Source organism: Actinia tenebrosa, unplaced genomic scaffold (assembly GCF_029948245.1).
Source record: "Actinia tenebrosa isolate PJP-AT-01 unplaced genomic scaffold, QUT_ActTen_1.0 PGA_scaffold3__52_contigs__length_22856419, whole genome shotgun sequence".
Taxonomy (NCBI): Eukaryota; Metazoa; Cnidaria; class Anthozoa; order Actiniaria; family Actiniidae; genus Actinia; species Actinia tenebrosa.
Genome location: NW_028292580.1, coordinates 19,336,200 through 19,349,759, shown reverse-complemented (window position 1 = coordinate 19,349,759; position 13,560 = coordinate 19,336,200). Strand labels below are relative to the sequence as shown.

Genomic DNA, 13,560 nt, shown 5'->3' with positions numbered 1-13,560 from the left:
ATCTAATCCTCGCTTACTTGGAAGGGCAGACAAAACACTATGAGGAGGTCAGGAAGAAATACGTCAGAGCCCGGAGTACGCTACATAAGATTGCGATAACTTCAGGATCCATATCTGTTGTGTTAACGGGCTCCGGCGTTGCTACTTCGCTTACTGGACCGGGAATAATCGTTGGAGTTCCTTTGGCCGGCGTTGGGGCAACCTGTGGTATCATTTCGGCTTTTGCTACGGGTATTATGAAACAGTTGTCAAGCAAAATATCCAAGCATGACACGACAATAGCTCTGTCAAGGGCTAAAGTAAATACTATCACTGACCTCGTCTCAAAGGCTTTGCGTGACAGAAAGATAGACGACGTAGAATTCTCGCTTATCTTAGCTGAAGAGGAAAAGTACGAGAAACTAAAGTCGGACATAAGGAATAAAAAAACAGTCGTAAAAGATCTTTCCGAGGAATCTCGCAAAAAGATCTACCAGGAGGCAAAAGAAGAGCTTCAAAGAAAGCTCGCTCATTGAACATCTGCTTCGAAAAGAGCGTGACGGGATTCTATTTACATATTGAACGTCAGTCTAGAAATTACGCGTAATATAAATTCAGTGAATTATTACGCGTAATATAAATTCAGTGAATTATTACGCGTAATACGAATTATTTGGCGAATTATTACGCGTAATATGAATCATTTAGCGAATTATTACGCGTAATATAAATTATTTGCATAACCTTATTTGGCAAATTATTACGCGTAATATAAATTCATCGTATGAATTACGCGTAATATGTTATTGTCGCCTCGGAATCCATCCTAACAGGGGGTGGCTGGGGTCTATTTCATAAAATATTTCGTAAATTACGTCAGGATAATAAGGAATATCCTTATCCAGCCGACAAAACATCCACTCGGCTCTGCTCATATCAGAAACCTCGGGAATAGACTTACCGGTAATTTCAGACAAAAGATAGGGAATAGCTTTGTAATATTTCCCTAGTTTTAATTTTTTCAGCGTTTTCCGTAGACTTTGTGGGGTTGGCTCTTCTAAGTGGTTCATAATTCTTTCCATTACTTCGTCGTCTAAATATACCGGCCGATGACCTTGAATGTGGCTCATCCAGTCTCTGAAGTATTTTATTCTTTTGTATGGGGTCTTCTTACGGCCTCCATTAGCGTAATACTGCTCTTTGGTAGCATTTGGTACGGCATTACGAATATTCTTACCACATTCGTAACACTGTGCTGACGTGTCGTCTTCTATTTGCATTTTCTTGTCACAACAAATATACTTATTTGGTTTAGTAGGTACAAACTTGGGTTTCAAGCACTTTACACAGAAATCATAAACAAACTCTTTACATTCTTCGCACTCCATATATAGACTAACATATTTGCGCTGTTGCCCTCAACCACACTTGGAGTGGGGGTCGTCCGTAGGTGGATTTTTGACGCGGATCTTGCCCGTGTTGAGATTGCGCTGGAACCCCCATTCCCTATACTACTACCCAGACAGCATCAATAATAAACTTCGTCTGATATCCATTGAGTAGAAATGTGATACCATTTCTGTTGAACCCAGAAAATATATCTGACGAAGGGGTTTAGGTACGATTTCACGCTCTACCAAGCTTGATATAGACTAATCTTTGTATCTTCGAGTCAAAAACAACTTAATTTGAAAAAACACTTAGTCCAGCTGTAAATTCCCCGACATATAGAAAACGATAAACGCAGGACTTATCTGGCTCTTATCTATATACATATATAACAATTCGCTTTTTTGGCAAATGCTACGACTTTTTGAGACTTGCCTTGACATGTTTTCTATTGTGACAGCGTTGCTATACGAAAACTCTTCTCTGTGTCCCTATACCAGAAAGTAACCTATTAAGCAAGGTCATGAGAATATTGACAAAATCTTGGGTCGTACAAAACTAATCTCATTGATTTTAGTAGTGATATTGTCAGTAAGAGTGACTTGAATCGACAGGTTTTCATCTTAAAACCGCTAACCTTCATGTCAAAATCCTTTACGTTGACAAGCTTTCAATCGTTTTTAATATTATCCACGCTATAATCTGTCAAACACTGATGACCTGGAAAAGAAACTTTAACACAAGGGTCTTCATTTAGCTCGTTTTTCTGGTATAGTAAGATGGATAACCAGAACGTTGTGATTAATTTAATAAATTCAACAAAAGCGTGACGTCCAGAAGTTAATTGAATTTTCTATCCCTCGGGGTGTTTAAGATCAAGTCTGTCTTCTTATGCGTTGAAGATCGCTTGATTATCAATGATTAGGAGCTAATGAGTCTCCAAGCTCGCGCCATCGTTCTTTGCTAGCAACGGCTCCGTCTTTAAAAAACGCGCGCGTTTCGTTTGAGTGAAAATGCGCGCGTGCGTTTGATGAAGGTGAATTCGAAGGGGAATTTCCCGTATGGCGGGAAAAAGTGCACGGGGCGAAATTTAATCTGGATTTTTGTTTAAAAGTTGAGATAATTTGACAGAAGGCAGCTTTAATTTCATATCCATAAACATGATAAGGAAACTGATTCAAAGTCTGATGGATTCGGATAGCAAAACGCCCCATTGGTGTTCACTGGGATGCCTGTATCATGCATAGGGGCCTAGTACAGCTGAAGAAGTTAACAATGTTAGTCAAAAGATAATGGGACGGTTTCGTTCAACTCGTCTAAGACGATTTTCTCCCTTTCCCTACGTAATATTAAAATAATTGCAGGTTCTGCCCTTTTGTAAGCTATAAAATAAACAGTTCTGCGTTTTGCATGTCACACTACTTGTTGCGCCATGACGCACAACATCAAATATCCCAGCTTTCTCAGTCAGAATCATCAATTAATTTTCTTAGCTTTAAAACATTCTTCGTTTTTATATTATTTACTGGGAAGGCTGTTTATTTTCCTTGTCAGGAAATGAAGAAATTGCGCAGCAGTACCCAAAAGTCTTCACGGCAACACCCACTAGTCCTTTGCGGGCATATGATATAGAGATCAAAGTGCAGTGAATGTTCTTGACAGTAAACTTTGCCAGGAAAGATAGGAAACCTTACTTATATGACTGATAACGTCTGATCGAATTTATACAAGAGTATACATCGAATTGAATTATGGCGATCAATTTGAATAACTATTGTTCTGGACTGACTAGCGACTGACTAGCCTCTCATACATGTGGAAATGCTTTTATGTTTCCACGTGAACACGAGGCTAGTCAGTCGCTTGTCAGTGCAGAACAATAGTTATTCAAATTGGTCGCCATATTTCGATTCGGTGTATAAGCAACAGACTAGGATTAATTCTTTTTTCGCTAAAAATATCATCTTTTCTAAGATTTAAATCTAATAAAAAATGAATTTTAAAAGAAAAAAAATCTTATTTGGATAAGATGGGATTCGAACCCACCGAAAAAAAAATTTCTAAAAATACGACTCAACTTTGCCATACCCCCGAGACATCCGCAGAGCTGAGGCGACGTATGGACTTCGGACCTGACGGCGATTAAATCCTTCTGCCCTTGGGTGTACGAATTACGCAAGAAAATGTTCTAGCCGAAGCATCAGGGGAGAGACCAGCCGGCCCCCAGACCATATCGGCTAATCCCTTGCATCTCTGCCACGCACGGGATCGGATGAAATTATAATGTTAAAAAGTCTAGTCTATTTGGTGCATTGTTTTCACAGCTATTGTTATGCTGATTCACTTGGAACCGTAGTCCAGTGGATAAATCGTGGTCGTTCAAGACACTGAGTCAAGCTCGACTGAGGAGTGTTGCACTTGGATGGGTGACCTAAACATTATACCTACTCACGCTTTTGATCCTTTTTTTTTATTATTATTATTTTCTTTTTTAAAAATTAGAATAAAGAATAGCAAACCTCTTTCTATTTTTGAACATCCTATTAATGTCAACACAAATCCGTCAAATTGAGATCTAGTATAGGATACACTTATTTCAATAAAGTTAGTCAGCAAAAACCTACTGTAACCGGTAAAAGATTCGCAAGTCCATGAACAGTTATCAAGCGGTTAAACGTGTAAAATGAATCTACCCATAATCCTAGTCGGCCTCAGCTTTATAGTTTTTCAGGTGACTAACTTTATTGAAATAAGTATATATAATCCCTGACAAACAAACAAACAAAAAAAAAAGAGAGAGAAACTGCCGGCCTTTAGGTATTTTCATATCAGCAGGAGAATAAATGGCCGGCAGTTCCATTTATCTTTAAAAATCTCAAGTAAAAATCTGGCAAGTCAAATGACTTAAATCAAAAGGTGAAGGCAATCTACCTCGAGGAGTTGAAAGTCACCAACTTTATTAATTAAACATGGTATTTGTTGACTCACGGGAAGATTTGAAGCCTTATTTTCCTACTTTAAGTTAGAGTTATTAATCTTAAACTCTTTTTGTATAGCATACTGAGAAGCTAAATTAAAGATTTGAGTAGACGAATAAAAGAAAGATCTTTTCACGGCATCTTGAACTTTCTTGTTCAGTTTATACACACGAGTATTTCCTGAAGCTACGGACACACGGTGCAACATTGCGCACAATGTTGCGAGCCATGACACACGACGCAATTTGTTGCAAGCTTCGTTGCTGAAATAAAAAACTATCCTACTTCAGCAACATTGCGCGCAAAGTTGCACCATGTGTCGTGCCTTTAATCCTGCACTGAGCCTTAGATTTCAGCGCAGTCCCACCCCAATCAATCACTTTGATAAATTAGACATTGATTGGCACATGAATATAAATCAGACTTTACAAGGGATCTCTGTATCATATGTCCGCAAAGGACTCTGTATTAGGTAGTGCCGTGAAGACCCCTGGGTACTATTGCGCAATTTTGGCATTTTCTGACGCAGGAAAATGCGGAGACACGCAACGCATTTTGAGACTGGGCCGCCACAGGCAAACCAGTAATTATTATAGGAATTCAGATAATTATTTGACGACTAAAAATGATCGGAAAATGTGCGCGTGGTCAGGACAAAATCTCCTTACGTACCGAACCTGACATTAATAAGTTTTAGGGGGAGGGGGAGGGAGGGCTTTGTGCATTTTCTTTTGCTCGACATGGTTTCCGATGTCTCTGCATGAAAATAATGTAACCCCAATGATGTGCGCATCGAAAAAAAATAGCCCGAAATGCACTGTACTGCATTGCTCACTTGACCACGTTTCCCCCTCAACTTTAGAATGGCTAATGCTCTTTCAGTCATTCTCAAACCTGAGATGACCTGAGACCAAAATGCTCTGCCTTAACACGAACCGTGCCGTGCTTTTCCATTCTTTCTGTCGTCTTCTGTGGCCACTACGGTCGATCCGCGCCTTACCAGTTCTAAACTGGACACCCCACTATGACTAGAACTTGTCCGTTTTATTCCAGTGATGTGCATTCCACCTTGAAAATGCAAAAATACTCTGCCTGCCTCAAAGAAAAAATTGGGCTCCCTGTGTCGGAACTAGTCCTTGGGTTCCCTGTGTAATTTTACCCATCGATGAGTGCGGGGTTGGTTGGTATTTCAAGGCAGGTCTGTTGGTTTGTAAGGCGGTTCATATTTGTAGTTCGTCCTTCAGTTTAAATTGCCTTTTCTCTTCACATAAGACGCCGATCATGCCTTCTTTCAACAAAAACCCTAACATCAACATCCTCAAAGAGCCTCGTGGCTTCATAAAAATCATTGAAGTGGTGAGTATGACTTTACTAGGATTTGGCGCCGACGAAAGATCTTCAATCAATGAACACTGAATAAAAAGTCAAATATCTCAACTCTTCCACACAGAAAGCTGCTTTTATCATTTATCCTGCCTAAATTACTATCTGCTTTTATTCAACTCCATTCTGTTTTGAATATTTATTTTAATATACGACTAATGTGCGGACAGGGCTGGACATTAATATACCTAATGATCAGTGCCATACTTATTCTGACGTCATTTATAGTGCCTCATATAACCCTCAATATAAATTATTGATTATGATAGCGATGATCAAGCCTTTATTTTTTAAGATTATTACTGGATAGTACATGGACACAAGAGTGCATACCATATAATCTGCAAAAAATTAACTAACAAAATTGTACAATCAGTGCAAAGGATTGTACGTCTATAGTTTACTGAAATTAAGCTTACTAATTCGTGCAAATTTTTGCAATTTCTTTCAAGGTTTTTCACGGATATACGGTATGCACTCTAATAAAGTGGAGTACTAACACTGAATAGTGCTAAATTATACTAATTATATTGTTTTTGTTTAATTAATGCTATTAGTACTAAATAGTGCAAAGTATTTCACGATTTTAGTGTTCGTACTTTATGCTTATTCTAACACTGTAACAATGCAAAAATCTCTTTTTCTCTTTTATGAATAACATCAGTTTTGAGATGTGGTAGGGTGCTTATAGTCAAACTACCTCAAGTGTGAACACGTAGAGGTCATTAATGACTTTATTTTTGGATTCTTGATTTCATTATTCGATTCGAAAATTTATTAATGAAAAATTTGATTAACTTGGCTTGTAGGCTCTTGTTTATAGTGCAAACAGAAGGTAAGTCATTTATATTACAGATTCATTTTCATTAATAAATCTTCAAATCGAATCATGAAATCAAGAATCCAAAAATGAAGTCATTCATGACCTCTACGTGTTCACGCTTGAGGTAGTTTGACTGTAAGATGTTGCAAATGTGTACAACAAACATATGAGGAAAACTATATATCAAATACTGAACGAACCTCTGGACTGATCTTATAGTCAGGGCACAGCTGACAGATGGAATATTAGAATTTAGTACTAGGTTGGGTTTTTTTATTGAGAGAAAAACCAAAGAAACTGGAGCACAACCCTTGAACTGCCATGGTAATATAATCCAAGGAATGGAACCCTAAACCCTAGGGTGTGAGGGGCAACAGCAGACCATGGTAAAAATTTTTTTTTTTCCATTTGTTTGCAGGCCATTGCTATTTTTGCCTTCTCGACAACTGTTGGTTATCATGGACACTTTGACTTTTCCATTTCATGTAATAAAACAGTCGCAGTTCACACCGGTGCTGACTTTTCGTACAGTTTTAATGAAATCAGCTACTACTTCAGTGACAATATTAAGCTTCCAGTGTGTAAAAATGTTTCGTCATCGGATGTCCGCACTCTGCCCTTAAATTACAAGTCTGAATCGGAGTATTTTGTGTTTGTTGGGGTGACCTGTTTCCTTTACGCCATTGGCGCAACGCTGTACTACATGTTTGTTGAAAATCAAGATCATGATGCTGCTTCAACTGATATTGGGATCTGTAACTTCGTGATTGTGGTAAGAAAAAAATAAGTACATTTAACATGACAATCACCAACGATGGATCCAGGATTTTTCAAAGGGGGATTCTGTTTCTTAAACTGTGTATACTTCTCTTTTTTTTAGTCGATGTTTGACAAAAAAATTGGCTCTAATCACCTAATTTACTATCTAGTAACAGTAAATTAAACATTATAACAGCAAATATCTATCATTTGGTGCAACATTATCTTTGTGGATACTTTTAAGCAAAATTTATATAAGACATATTTCTATTACCTAAAAGATCAAACCTTCAAGGGGGGTTCCATGGACCCCTTCGACCCCCTCTGGATCTGCCACTGAACACTTCCCTAAAAGTTCAGCTGTTTACATGGGTGATTTTTGTAGTTATTTGAGGTGCAATTTTTACAGTGATTTTTGAAAATACAATAAACTTGTCTTGTGATTTAAAAGAGACATTTATCCAGGTAATCTTGGTGTCTGGAATAACTTTACAAGTTACCATTTTTGACTATGACCAAAATTCCACCTCAAAAAGGCCTTCAGAATAATACTGTATTTACTCAAATACTGAGCCCTTAATAGTTGCCATTTCACAGGATCAAGATAAATAGTGGTAAACACTCAGAGAGTTTATTCAAGGTCCAGGCACTTATAGACTGTTAACAGTCCCCCTTTTCTCTCCAATCTCAGTGGAGTCCCGTTTCCCCCTGCTGGATGTGTGGGGATTGGGGGTGAGTTTAAGGCAACATGCCTCCTTGGCTCCAATCTCCCCACATCCACAGGAATCCTACAAGTCTGTATTCTAAAAACTTGTCTTTACTGGGTCTGGAGGGAATGTGGGATGTCATGAACACTGGTACGATTAATCACTAGAGTCTCATCTCATGTAGACATTTATTACCAGCCTATTTGAAGTCTTGTTATTCATGCCTAAAAACACCTTGGTCCGGTCTATAACAGATAGATAGATATGTACGTAGATCGCGCTCATTCAGTGGATAAATCTATTTGATAACAGCATTGCCTTATCCACTTGATAAGGATCTACACTGTATCCTTGGGATAGCGCCATCCAGGCTTCGTACAACCGGGCCTTTGACTTTTATCATCTTACCCAATAGGCAATTTTTCAACTTCTTCCATTTTGTGTTATTTTTTTCCAGGATTTTGTTATCACTGTGGTGTATGTCATTTTCTGGTTTACTGCATCAATTGCTTGGGCCGCTGGGTTAGATGGTCTTAAGGATGCTACCAGTTCCGGTAAAACTTCCCTTCAATATCCTGCCTGTAGAAGCTATAATTGTAATCCTTCAACAGGTTCCACGTATGGAGCTCTTAATGTGTCCGTGGTGAGTAAAACAGAAAATATCCCCTTCTCCCTTGCAAAAATCATGCAGCTATTTCAGAAAATGTTGGTGAAAGCTTCATTTCATGTGGCATACCAAGTCCAAATTGTACTATGGCTGACAATGTGAATACAATAAGCAAAAGGTCACAACAATATGGAATTTTCCCAATCTTTATCCATACATTTTCCCCCTGCAATAGTTTCTTCTGTGCTGATATTTTATTTACATATGAATAAAATGCATTTCAAGCTTAGTAAGCAACTTTAACATGTAACATGCCACAAAACCTTCATCAAATTGTTTTGAAATACAGTACAGCCGAGATGTATGACACGGTAGCGTGCGTGTCACACAGGTGTACTCCGTTAATGGAGTACACTCATACAAGTGTAGACTGTCCATCCACGTGTAGTACACTCTAAAAACTCAGCAAAATTACACCCAGCCCAATAGCTCTTTAACTTCAGTCTGATTCCCGAGAGATTTGTAATGTATTTGTTGATCGCTGAATAGGTGATAACACCTTCATCAACCTCTTTTGAAATACAGCTTGTAGCTGTATATAAAAATATGTACAGTGATATCTATAAGGCAGATCCATTATTAGGCAGACCACTTATTACGTGGATACCCCTTCATTGAAGGAACAGCTAGTTGCATGGTCTCAATCCATCTTTACTAAAATAAATATCTATTCAGTAAACACCTTGCGGAAACCAGAAAAGGCCCCAAAGGTGTCGGCTTAATAGAGGATTGCGGTCCCAAAATTTCACCAAACATTTTGACTCACCTTGACAAATGGTCCCAATGTTTAGCGAACATTTTTAGATAACATCTTCAAGGGGGGTCAAGGTGGCTGATCCAAGTGGGAGGGGATAACACACAGATCAAATTGAAATTTTATCTTGATAGTATTTGCAGAGGGAGGAAAAACAGTAGAATCAAGGGAGAAACCAAAAAAAACATTGCTCACATTTGTTAGTGGATCCAGGAATGAAACCTGAGAGCCAGATGTCAGAGGCAAGGACTAAAATATGTATTTTTTTTTTTTTTACTTTTATCTTTTTTTAGGTTCTTGGATTCCTGAATTTCCTTGTTTGGTGCTTCAACATTTGGTTCTTGTTCAAGGAAACTCCCTGGCACAGCCCACGCAATCCCACCAACATACCAGGCAATGATCCAGATGCCGTCACCCAGGAGACACCTCCAGCATCTTCCATCTAAGTAATCATGTAAGTGACAAGCAAAAAGAAAATCTTCCTTGTTTTATGAAGGTAACACTTAGCACTCTTTTCACTGCTACGCACTGATCGAGACAACAGGGAAATAGGGCAATGCACTGCTGCCAGCCAGAGAATATAAAGGTACCGACTGATTTATTTGATTGACGGTAGTGTATTGGCCAATTTCCCTATTGCGACTGTTGTCCCAATCAGCATGTACTGTAGCAATGAAAAGAGTGGTAATAGCCAGTGGCTGCTCCATGATTGAATTGGAATTTAAGAGTTGATTCTTGTGGAGGGAGGAAAACCAGAGAACCAAGAGAAAAAGCACAGGAGAGAACCAACTAGACCAACCAACTCTACTCATATACAATAGTACTGAATGATATATTAAAATTAAATTGGAAACAAAGTTATTATAACAGTCGTCCAATTACTTCTGGGGTATCAGGTTAGAATCCTGTGCTTAGCATTGTATTTGAGTAGAGTTTGTTCTTCACTTGATGGTCTTGATTTAAGTTTTTTTTTCCAAGTTCTCTCATTTTCTCTCTCCACAAACCCTTACATGCATAACAATATGATCAGCAAGTTATATGTGTATTAGCCGTGTCCTGACTGGATCAGCAAAAAGGTTGTTTTAAGATTCAATAAAAATTTAAGGTTTGTGCTAAAGTATTTCAAATTCTATCAAATTTCAGATCTTGTGTTTTGATGGAAACTCAATTGGTATGTTGTGTCAAATGAGCTCAAAGTATGTTAGTAACATTTATCAATATATAAGGTTAAAAAGTGTATCAAATGGTTAGTATATGTTAATGTAAAACATGAATAATTCATGTTAAGTTACTGGCTCTATCTGAAGGCTGTAGTGTGGACCCTACAGTTGCAATAATAATTATTTTCAAGTTGCCTGGAAGTATCCTATTTGATTATAATGGTTTTGTGTTTGATTCTGACCTAATGTAAATGTTGCATCAGTCTTTTTGGACAATCAGCAATCAATCAGAATAGATTTTGTAAAACTGTGAAAGCACACAGTTGACCACACATTAGGGGTAGCTTTTATTTTTGTTATTTCAATCTATCAACAATGTACAACTTTAGGGCCATTGAGCAAAAACGTAAATGCTTTTTACAGCAATTTACAACATTAAATAAACTCTGAAGTTTTCAGCCAACTACTCGTTCTTGGTTTTTCACTGCCACCAATCCAAAATGACTAATTATTTTGATTGCGTGCAGTGAAAAAGCGAGTTTTATAGGGTACTGAGCTTATGTAACATTGGCCGAGAACTGCTATCAATATTAACAAATAACTAGTAAAGAGGTTTTGTGTGATCACATGACAGCCGCCATGTTGGATGGCATTCAGGAACCATGGATCTTTCTCGTGCGGCAGCCATGTTGAAGGGAGCAATAAATGTTTCCCTGCATAGCCTCGCATTCAAGTGTGTCAAGATGAGGTTATGCAGGTTCAAACCAGGGTTTTTATTCTCATGAAAATAAACATGGTGCCGTGTGATCAATATTCAATACATTGTTTTGGTGTAAAGATAATGTACTCATTTCAATAAAGTTAGTTACCTGAAGAGCTATAATGTGGAGACCGGCAAGGATTATAAGTAGATACTTTTTACTGGTTTGTACCACTTGATAACTATTGATGGACTTGAGATCTTTCATAGTTACTGTTTCATCTCCTTTGAGCATCTTCGAGCTGCCACTCGTATCAAAAGCTGTACTCATTTGATATGAAATGTCTTTACCCAGGACAATACTCGCCAGTCTCAGCTTTGTAGTTTTTTAGCGATTAGCTATATCTCATAAAGCATATACACCTATTTCAAAAAACGTTGTCAGTCAGAGATCTGGAATCTGTAATCTGATACCAAGTAACATGCTGCAAGTCATATATATTTGCAACCAAACAATGTAGTTTCCTTTTAGATTGGAATATGAAGCATGACTTTTGCGTTAGAAATGTGATATTTCGTATTTTAGCCAAAATATCTATAAGCACATCACACAAATACTGTGTAGTCTCAGATTACCCATTCCAGAACTCCAACTGACAACATGAAATAAATGTTGAACACTGTTGAGGAAAAAGATACTCTAGTTTAACTCCAATGTCTGTCGTTTTCCTATACAATGTTCAAGAATCATTCATCACTTTAGTAATGTTCTTTTAATTCAAAAGTTAATGTTGGCATAATCGCGATAAATATATCATTCAAATATTGTTGAAGTGTGAATTTTTTGAAAAAGATAGCGTGGAAAGTAGTGTAAACCTAACCAAACTACGTATTAGCAATTAATAAGAATTTCACACTTTGTGTTAAACCTTTTACAGGTCCTTTAATGTTAGATTAATTTTTGATGAATTGACCTCTTTAGCTTGTGTGTAATGTTCTTCCATTTCAAACCACGTGTCATTCCCTAGAGTATCATTTCTTGGTTTAACGGTTGCGCACGAGAAGACACATGAATATGGATACAACTCAAACCAAAACATCTTCTCTCAAGGGAATGAAACTTGGTCTGAAGTGGAAAAACAGTACTCCCTTGCTAAGGTAGTCCATTTGAGCTGAAATCCTGGAGCTGAAAATGCTGAGAGAAAAGAATTTTAGTTTGCTTGACAAACTGTAGCATTCAAAGAGTTTAACTAGTTTCGTTCCAGGAATTTGGTTTGTTTTCATTCGTTTTCAGCTAAGTATTATCTTTGTAGCACTGGAATAGTGCTAAACTATTTTTTAGTATTAAGTATGTTGATTTAATGTCCTGCTTCGCGGTGTCATTTTATCTGAAACTTCTCGAAAGTGTAGGGTAAGAATTAAAAATAGCATCGTAAGCAGATTTGTATGAGAAGGCAGTTCAAAGTGGAAGAAAGAAAAAAAAAGGGAAGATTGTTTTCGCTTTCATCATAATGAGCATCTATCGTGTCAACAACAACTACGACATAAATGTCGCAAAATACTTGCTGAAGATGGTGTTGAATGATGATAATGGTGAGGATGATGAGTGTGATCATGATGATGGTGATGATGGTGGCGAAGAGGATAACGGTTGTTATCGCGTCTGATACCCCTACTAATATAAATCCAATCCTAGTGATGCCAACTTCTCAACAACTCGTTAATCAACCTGTAGCATAAACTTTATATATTATTTAAGGGTATGTTAACTTTTCTAGGAGTAAATAAAGTGCAGTTTTTAGGTTTGATCTCTGTTTGTCTGTTCGTTTGTTTACTTGCCTGCCTGCCTGCCTGCTCTCTTCAACGATTAGTACTGGTAAAGAAAATATCAATGCTAAAGAGAATGATTGCGTGGTTTAACATTTAGCATACATTTCAATGCGCGCTCACCAAAGCAACCATTGGCGAACCTTAAATAGATCTTAGATAGATCTTTCCCGAATTCGTTAGAAAGACAACGAAACGTTGGTTTAAAGTCGAAACTGAACCTTTATTCACCAAGACCAACCTCCACTTTAAACCCTTTTTTCGTGGTCTTTCTAGCGAATTCGGGAAAGGTCTATTGCCTGCAATTTTGTTTCTGTGACTGTAATTGGATGGTTTGCGTTTTCGGACGTTTTTATTGGTGCACATGAGAACGAGGCACAGTGGTTTCTCTCCCGCGCGCGCGCTGTTTCAATGTACGTCATAATCATTAAATG

The 13,560-nt window shown here is 37.8% G+C and overlaps 1 protein-coding gene across 1 annotated transcript; it reads left to right on the top strand.

Moving 5' to 3' along the window:
* The first annotated feature begins 5,521 nt into the window (after nt 1–5,521).
* LOC116301432 (synaptophysin) lies at nt 5,522–13,107 on the top strand. Its single transcript, XM_031710487.2, has 5 exons — nt 5,522–5,702; nt 6,971–7,324; nt 8,476–8,661; nt 9,733–9,893; nt 10,583–13,107. Exons 1-4 carry the CDS (start codon nt 5,628–5,630, stop codon nt 9,883–9,885), a joined length of 768 nt encoding a protein of 255 aa, XP_031566347.2. The 5' UTR covers nt 5,522–5,627; the 3' UTR covers nt 9,886–9,893; nt 10,583–13,107.
* The last annotated feature ends 453 nt before the right edge of the window (nt 13,108–13,560 follow it).

Bases quoted from the DNA above. Each gene is read 5' to 3' on its own strand.
- LOC116301432 (XM_031710487.2), top strand. From the start codon at position 5,628: ATGCCTTCTTTCAACAAAAACCCTAACATCAACATCCTCAAAGAGCCT. The intron at 7,325-8,475 runs GTAAGAAAAAAA...ATTTTTTTCCAG, and splicing joins TCTGTAACTTCGTGATTGTG to GATTTTGTTATCACTGTGGT. The intron at 8,662-9,732 runs GTGAGTAAAACA...ATCTTTTTTTAG, and splicing joins GAGCTCTTAATGTGTCCGTG to GTTCTTGGATTCCTGAATTT.